The sequence below is a fragment of the Scyliorhinus torazame genome, chromosome 16 (assembly GCF_047496885.1).
Source record: "Scyliorhinus torazame isolate Kashiwa2021f chromosome 16, sScyTor2.1, whole genome shotgun sequence".
NCBI lineage: Eukaryota > Metazoa > Chordata > Chondrichthyes > Carcharhiniformes > Scyliorhinidae > Scyliorhinus > Scyliorhinus torazame.
In genome coordinates this window covers 172,230,580-172,239,201 of record NC_092722.1, presented here as the reverse complement: position 1 = coordinate 172,239,201, position 8,622 = coordinate 172,230,580, and the positions used below count along the sequence as shown (strand labels likewise).

Genomic DNA, 8,622 nt, shown 5'->3' with positions numbered 1-8,622 from the left:
TTAGTCTGTCACTGACGATCCATAAATTGAACTGCAGTTCACTGTTCTCGCAACATTCTCCTTTGTGCCGGTAAATGTTGGGCGCCGTCTCGAATGTGTCCCTTAAATTGGGGCTGGTGTATTAGTGTATGTTGGCCACAGTATAATTGACCAGGCGATCCACCGGATTGCATCAATAGTTGTGGGTTTTCTCAAACGTGCGCTTTCCATCTGATTTAACGGGTGCAAACCAAAGTTTGCATTCATAAAACGTTAATACTTGTAGAGTACATTGGCAGCGTGTGGAAATGCCAAAATAATATGTCCAGCTCCCCCAAACTGTGTCTTGTACGGTAAATATTGCAACAGGAAGGCTCATTGCGGCCCAGACTGCCAGAGCCAGCCCCGGCTAGGGTTGGTTTTCATTCACTTCTCTGCAACTTGACCTTTTTCGTCCACCCGAGAATTTAAAGAATGTATTTATTTGTTGGAAACAGGTAAATAATCATAGGGGTTTTCTGTTTCAATAGTGTTGTGTGAAACAGTGACACGCGCTTGCTTGTAGAATGAATTAAAAGATCAGCCGATGTTGCTACAAATCGGATACTCTCCCTTTGTCAGTTTCTATCGCCTTTGCAAATCCAAACATCATTATATTTGTCCAAAAGCTAGGGGACAGAACGCGCACAAATATTTTTTTTGTGGTGGGGAGAGAGGGAAACCAATTTGTGGGAAAGTGAACGTCTACTTTCATGGAGAAAAGTTACTAGTTTGTAACTAGTCACTGTGTCCTATTTTTGTTATTAAAAAGGATGCATTGTGCTGCTTGCGGTGGTGGGTTTAGCAAAGAACTTCTGCTGGTCTGCGAGAGCTGCAGAGAGAGAGTGAGTGAGTGAGAAAGAGAGAGAGAGAGAGACCTCCATTCGAGCTCCTTAAAAAACAGCCCGGGTTCCTTCTGAATGGCTTCAGTCCGACATGTGGCCTTTCACCCCGCCCTACGAAACACAACCATGCAAGCCACACTCGGAGAATTGTTTGTTAATAGTCCAATTAGATAATTGCCATCTTTCACTCTTTCCCCCATTTCCCATAAAAGAATGAATGCGGAGAGCAGCGTGAAGAGGGCTTCTGCCCCGCGAGGTGACAAGAAGGACTGGAGCGTGCTCCGAGCAGCCATCCATTCAATTGAATTGATTCATTGTCGGGTAATCAATGGTCTTATTGGATTATTGTCCATTGGACGCACCAAACATATTGTTGCGCTGACAATGAAATAACTGAGGTGAAACTTTTCATTTAGAGAATCTTTAGTTAGGATTTTCCGGACTAGCTGTTTCCTGTGGATATATTCTGAATTGAATAGAGTGTTCTCTCTCTCAATCCCTCCCTCTCTCTCTCTCCCCTGGGCTGCTCCTGAAGGTGACTCAGTCTCGCTGCTCTAAGTTCAGTTCAAGGGGACACCAAGCTCAAAGGAGTTCGGGCTGCTTGCGGTGCTTAATATCACACCATCAAACTGCTCAGAACTTTCCTCAAACTCTTAACTCTCTGACAAGTGTATTTTTTTCCCTCCCGCACTTGAGACCAATCAGTTTACCGTATTTAGCTGCTTGATTGAAGGCGAGCACAGAAACCATCCATTAAGACCCCGATATATTATCCAAACAAGTCTGTGTATTCATGGGGTAACGTGAATGTCGAGCCGTAAAATTACCCATAATCAATTGAAACGGCAAGTGTACGTACGATGTGCCTGGTATTTGTAGATCTCTCGCCACAGTAAATCGGAAAGGCTGCAGCTTAAAGCACCATGTAGCAGTGTGTTGATCATTGGGCACTCGAAGCTGGACAACGAGAAAAGAACGGCCATCTGTGAAAGCAACATTTCCTGCAATTTCAGTCCGGGAAATAATTCCTCGTCGAGAGAGTGAACTTTTTGAGAGAAAACAGCAGCTGGGACAATATTTTGTGCAATACCGCCCCCGCCCCCCCCCCCCCCCCCCCCCCAAAAAAAAAACCCAAACAAACATTGTGCCTTCCTATTTCTCCTTTTTTCTTTTGCACTACGTTTCACGAACAGTCCTCCATGGAAGTCAGATGCAATCGGGAACCAATAATGGAAGCTGAGTCGAGCAGAGGTTTAAAGAATGGACTCCGAGAGGGGAAAGACACCAGCACGAATTCAAGGGATTCTCACGGTAACCTTCGGAATTCTTTGATGCAGGATCAGCAGGAGACTTTCCCAGCTTCTGCCGTCTCCGAAGACTGCAATAAAACAAAATCTAGTACTAGTGACCCGGACTATTGTAGACGAATTCTTGTAAGAGGTGAGCGCGGTTTTATTCCCTCCCTCCCTCTCTCTCTCTCTCTCTTCCCCCCGTTGTTCAGTTTTAAACGGACTTGTCCCACTGGTTTCGCCCAGCTTGAACTTCCTATGCACGATGCAAAATACTATTTTACGTTTTACACCATGTTGTTCTGTATCTTTTTTTTTAAATAGTGTGACCTGCCGGTGCCTGGAACGCTCTCCGGGAGAATGGATCAGATTATTTTGATTTGGGGCAATTTGCTTCCTTGTTTATGGTTAGATTTCTGTATTTTTGCAAATACAAGGTCAGCATTGCCCAAGTGTTTGGAAGCAGAAGAAATGGTGTGATGAATAGCGAATTGCCCATTTAAAACAAAAGGGCCGATTACCTCTTTCTTTAATTCATTATTCCCCCCCCCCCCCCCCCCCCCAATTCTTTGTTTCTGCTCTGGGCTCTCTCTGAAAGTGTATTTTCCAAATGTATCCCTGGCTCCAGCCAGCTGTTTGCGTTGAGCGAGCAACTCTCATCGATGTTTAAGTATAAGAATTTTGTGGAACCATTTTACACCGACCAAGGAAATTAGTTAAGCCAAATGCAAGTGAGTTGACTTTGGCAAGAGCGGAGAATTTAGATAATTCATGGGAGACCGATTAACTCCCTTCCCAACAAGGCGAACAATTGGCAACCCAAACCAGGGGCTCGTTTTACTGAGCTGGCTGGAGCGGCTCTGCAATGAGGTTTTAAATCAACACGTTACAATTTGTCATTTCAAGCAACAACGACTGGAAGTCGCTTTATGGAAAAAGAGGAACTAACTCAACATTTACATTAAAGGCCATCACCGATAAAGTTAACAAACACTCTCTCCACCACTGGCACTGCGATTTTAGGCTAGAATCGGTTTGATCCTGTGGGTATAAATAATCTTAAATGAAAATATATTTCGCGCACTCGTCATTACAGTTGGAAACACAAGATCACAAAGTGACCAGATTGGAGGCCATTCTGAACGCCCGGTTGCATGGCTCAGATCAAAATAAATTGTGGGCTCTCTTCATTTCTATCTGAAGGCGGCTGAAGGTACATTTGTGCCTCATAATTTCCTATTGTCAGAGGAGATTTTGTCCATGGATTGCACAAATCACAAGGCATATGCATAAACACGCGGAATTGTTTGCAAACTCGTTCGTTTACCTTAATTAGTAGGAAGCTGAGTGGGAAATGCCCATTCTAGTCTTTCCCCGTTTAAAAATGTCAAAGAATTGTAAAGGTACGATTTGCCCTGCCTCCTAAAATAAGGAAGGGCTGTAGTTACTGTTACTGCCTGGGAGCCGTGCCCTTTTAATGCCGAGTTCTGGTTTCAAACATGTTCAATTTTAACCTTTTATTAATTTGTTAATCCATTGCATTTTAGTCGTTGTCGTGACTGGAGGTTGTATGATTATTTATGCTGTCAATTACATGGATAACACGTTTTGTTGCTTTTACAAGTATTGTTATGAACGAAACAACACGTCATATTTAAAATCAACACACTGCAAACGTCAAACGGAACATACAGATATTGTACATTTGTATTATATATTTTACTTTAATATATTTTTTAAAATACTTTATATTTTAAAATTGTTTCTGCCACGTTCAGCAACGATAGGTGGTTGACTTCCGTTCTAATATTGAGGGAATGCAATGCAACTGTAAATCTGTGCCTGGTAGAAACCATTGTTAATCCTTCGATTGGCCCCAGACGCGCGTCAGGTTGAATTACAGACACAACACTCCAAGAGCCCGAGAGGGAACACAGTTTCTTTCTGGTTATGGTAGTTTCAGTTACGGATACACTGAGCTCCAGAAACAGTACATCTTTGTTAATTGCAATCTGGCTGTTTCGTGATTTTTACTGAAAATGCTACTTTGCTTTTAATCTACGCAAACCAAAGTTTGTAGGTAATGCTCCCTCCATCTGCAGACAGATATATATTCACACTAATAAATAGGTTCCTGTTCTGCTTTGTTAGAAGGTGCACTTTGGTTATTTTATTTAAGGGGTATTTGTACATTGACTATTAACCAAAATGCAATCACGAAATCGCAATATATTCGTAAAAACTACAACCTACGGACTGTGACTTCCAGTTTAACAATAATGTTGTACTTACTCTAAAATAGGGCATTTCCTTTTTTAACTATGAATTGTCTGCACATCAATATAGACTACTGAAATAAGCACGTGCAATGATGTAACGCTACCAAAGATAGGCAGTGATCAAGTTTATAAATAATTTAAAATCTAGGTGACTATCCGATTGTTTGAGAAACCGTCGCCACATAACGCCGCTATTTGTTGGCTCGCTTTTGTTGGTGCTCCTCGAATGCACATCAGCAAATAATAATAACCGCTGTATTTAATGTAAAGCCAGAAAATGCTGGCCAGACACAGCAGGTCTGGCAGCATCTGTAGAGCGAGAAACCGAGTGAACGTTTCCAGTCCATATGACCCTTCCCAAAGAACTGCAGAGAGACAGGACTGTAATTTATTCCTGTTTCAAGCTGCAAGCAATGCAGGCTGACAGCCCTAACCCAGTTTAACACAGCAATACAGGGTAACGCGCGCGTTAGGAAACCAATATTATGCCGCCATATGATGTTTGGAATGTGATGAATGCGCAGCTTGTTATCTTCGACCGCCAAAATCGATGCTAACTGCATGATCTGCAGTCCTGGGCTATTTGGAGAGGGCGTGTCACTTGTATGGATTGCTTTTTGGGGGGGGGGGGGGGGGGCTTATTTAGTTGTATAATTCCGTGCAGTTGTTGTTGCACTTGTTGGTGCACTGAGAAATAACGGACAATTGCATTTCCATCATGCAGATGCCAAGGGATCCATAAGAGAGATAATTCTGCCCAAAGGGCTGGATCTTGATCGGCCTAAACGCACCCGAACGTCTTTCACCGCCGAACAGCTGTATCGTTTAGAAATGGAGTTCCAGCGCTGTCAGTACGTCGTGGGACGCGAGAGGACCGAATTGGCTCGACAGCTCAACTTGTCAGAAACTCAGGTAGAGAGAGAAGGTCATTTGCACGCTTGTGATTGCATGATGCTGCGGTTGTTTATTGTTGGCATTATAGTCTCAGATTTACATTTGCCTGGAGGTTAGGTGTGGACATTTGTGTTCTCCCGTCTAAACAATTAATTTTAAAATCTTGGCGTGCTAATTATTGTCTGCATCCGCAGCTCTGGCGAAGGATAACTACAATATATTTGGACACAGACTTATTTTAATTTTATTGCATCAAGATCTGAGTGAGTCTTTAAAATGTGGAGGCCCGTGTTAACCCCAATTTAGCTGTTAAAATGTGGGAGAATATGTAGTGGTTTAGGTCGTTGTCGGCACGCTTTACCTGGGAAACAGTTCAGCTAAGCATGGACTTTCATATTCGCAATTTTCTCATAGAACCGTTAACAAGGATCAATTAAGTTTTCCTGAATATTTGTATGAGTTGGATTCTAAATAATAGAGGCACTTAACAAGAGGCCGGTTGCGCAATTGTTTCGAGGGCCCTCTCCGAACCAGAACAATTAAGATTTTACGAATTCTGCTTGCTTAGAATGTAATTTGAAACCGGTGCTCTGCGTAGCGGTAAACTTTTATTTTGCATTTTTTTATTATTGTCTCATATATACCAGAGGCCTTGTTCAAATATGTTTTACGGAGGCAGCATAGCTAGTCCAATTGTAGAGCGCTTTGTGTCCGGTGTCAGTATCGAGATACACTCGTGAAGCTGAATGCTTGGCAGTGGCTGTGGCGAACATTGGTCTACCATGACCGAGCATCGGTTAAAATATACTGAGCCGACCCAGTTTCACAACCGTAGAGAGGCGATCAAAATGGATCTAATAGTCCTAAAATGTTAGTATGCATTGAACAATAAATGGGAATAAATTGTTCCTTTCAGCATAATCACCCTAATCTATGCGTGATATATTAGAAGTAAATTAAATGCCATATTTTGTCTCCGCATTCTCTGTTTGCATTTTGCTTTATGCATCCATCATTAATTCAATTAGACATATGCTAGGATAGTCATCACTCAGGTCGGTGACTGACAACAAGGTTATTTTGAAGCATCGGCCTAAATCTAGTGTGGGGGGAATAAATAACCGCTAGAGTGGGTTAAAGGTTACATCACTGGTGTGTATTTATGTGATGCACTGTGTGTTATGAAAACAGGTGAAAGTCTGGTTTCAAAACCGACGCACGAAGCAGAAAAAGGACCAAGGGAAAGATTCCGACGTGCGGTCGACGGCTTCCGAGACGGCGGCAACCTGCAGCGTGCTGCGGCTCCTGGAGCAGGGCAGGATGCTGTCCCCGCCCGGGTTATCCGGCCTCCTGCCCTGCGCCTCCAGCACCCTGGGATCGGCTCTGCGTGCCCCCGTGGTGGGCCTGGGCACCACGCTGGGCACTTCATCACTCACGGTGGGGACCTCAGGAGCGCCGACATTGACCACCAGTCACTCCGGACACAACGTTTTCAGTATGCCGGTACCGTCTCTGCTCGGGACGGTGACCACCAGGCTCGCCTCGCCCTTAACTGTAACCGGATCATTGACGGGGAACTTGCAGGAACTATCTGCTAGATACTTGAGCTCTTCCGCTTTCGAGCCCTATTCCAGGAATGGCAAAAGAGAAGCAATGGACAAAAAAATAATGGACTAACAGAAGTCTTCAGGAAACAGCATTTTTAACTGTTGACCTATATAGGCTGAATTTAAAAATATTGAAAATGAACATTCGCGCGTAGCGTATGCATACATATATATTATATAGTCAATTCCCAACGAGCCGACCGTCCGGTTTAGATTCATTTGTAAAAGGCAGAATCAACCTATCCACCGACATGCTGAGTTGTGGAGAAATTGACGGATCCAACATCAGCTTTCAAACACAGCCCTTTAAATGCTAACCAGGTCTCGCAATCCACAGCTCTGGTAACTGTAATCACATGTGCCAGTTCATATGTAACGCAGGCAACTTTTCTTAAGAACGTTGGTTTTTGTTAGACCTGTTAAGTAGTTGCAGCAGAATTTTGGATATTTTTGAATTGCAGCTTAGGTAAGTCAGCCAATTAAAAAAAAATGGACCTTTTTTTCAGGAGTTTGGTTCTCTCTGAAGGAAGACAATAAATATTTTGATGTTCATGTTTCCTGTTCTAGCTCTGTTAGGTTAGGTATGTCATGAATGGAGATTGTTCAGTGTCTGGTCTTGTATAAAAAAAAAGTGTATATTGTTTTGAATCTGTGCCACCGAACTCCAGATGTTCTGATGTATAGCTTTTATTATAGTATAATAATTCGAAAGAGGCAAAATCTGAAACTGTATTTTATTGTAAATTATTGATTAACGTCCGTAATTAATAGACTAATGGTTTAATAAAAAGACGGTGCGTGTATTTAAAGTTCAATAGAGTCAAATGAAAGCCCTTGCTACTAACTTGATCTGTATTTTGTCGTTTGTTATATTTTGCATGTCACAAGAGTGAAAATATATGTGACCCTGAAATGTTAACAGCTGTGGTTTCTCATTCCTACCAAAAACATTGTTTAATATGGATTATTGATGACTTGCCAAGGCCATGCCTTGAGACTGCCTGCACAATTGTATACGATATATTTAAATAGCCATCTTTAAAACAGGGCACATCTGAGCGTGCTTTAAAAGTAAAACAAAATAGTGGTTGTCATTTTCGGCTGTTTATTCACTGCCCCCTGCCCCCGCCATTGTACTATATTAATTTAGGAAACATGTGATCATCTTATTTTTAGTCATTATCAGTCATCAGGCCCCGATATCACCTACATGATGGAAATTGCTAACTGATCTTCAGGCTAAAGCGACAACCGCAATGATTGCAGTTAACCAAAATAAGCGAATATGGGAGGGAGGGGGAGAAAAATATTCATTGCAAACCAAATAGTTTTTACACATCTTTATAAGGGTCGCGGTTATATAAATCAATAACAAATATAGATTTAAATTTTGATGTATGCTTCTGTAATTAAGTGTCAATATTATATACACGTTTTACAGTTGTATCGAAAGAGTTCAATAAGCGGTCACGTTATGAGTGAAAAAGAGTGACTCACTGGTATCTGACGTCACCCTCTTGCCCTGATCACCATAGTTGCGAATTTGCAGCAAGTTGTTTAATTCCGAAAGCTTTCAGGTTTCTGCAAACAAACATCGAAAGATGAGACCTGAAACTACTATTAATAACTGACAAAAAATATTACTGCCCTGTCCTCGGAAATCTAATATTGTAGTGTTTTTTTGTAAACA

At 42.1% G+C, this 8,622-nt stretch overlaps 1 protein-coding gene across 1 annotated transcript; it reads left to right on the top strand.

Moving 5' to 3' along the window:
* Nucleotides 1–1,997: 1,997 nt before the first annotated feature.
* On the top strand, nt 1,998–7,851 carry vax1 (ventral anterior homeobox 1). The gene is made up of 3 exons (XM_072479482.1): nt 1,998–2,303; nt 5,156–5,343; nt 6,517–7,851. Exons 1-3 carry the CDS (start codon nt 2,063–2,065, stop codon nt 7,000–7,002), a joined length of 915 nt encoding a protein of 304 aa, XP_072335583.1. The 5' UTR covers nt 1,998–2,062; the 3' UTR covers nt 7,003–7,851.
* The last annotated feature ends 771 nt before the right edge of the window (nt 7,852–8,622 follow it).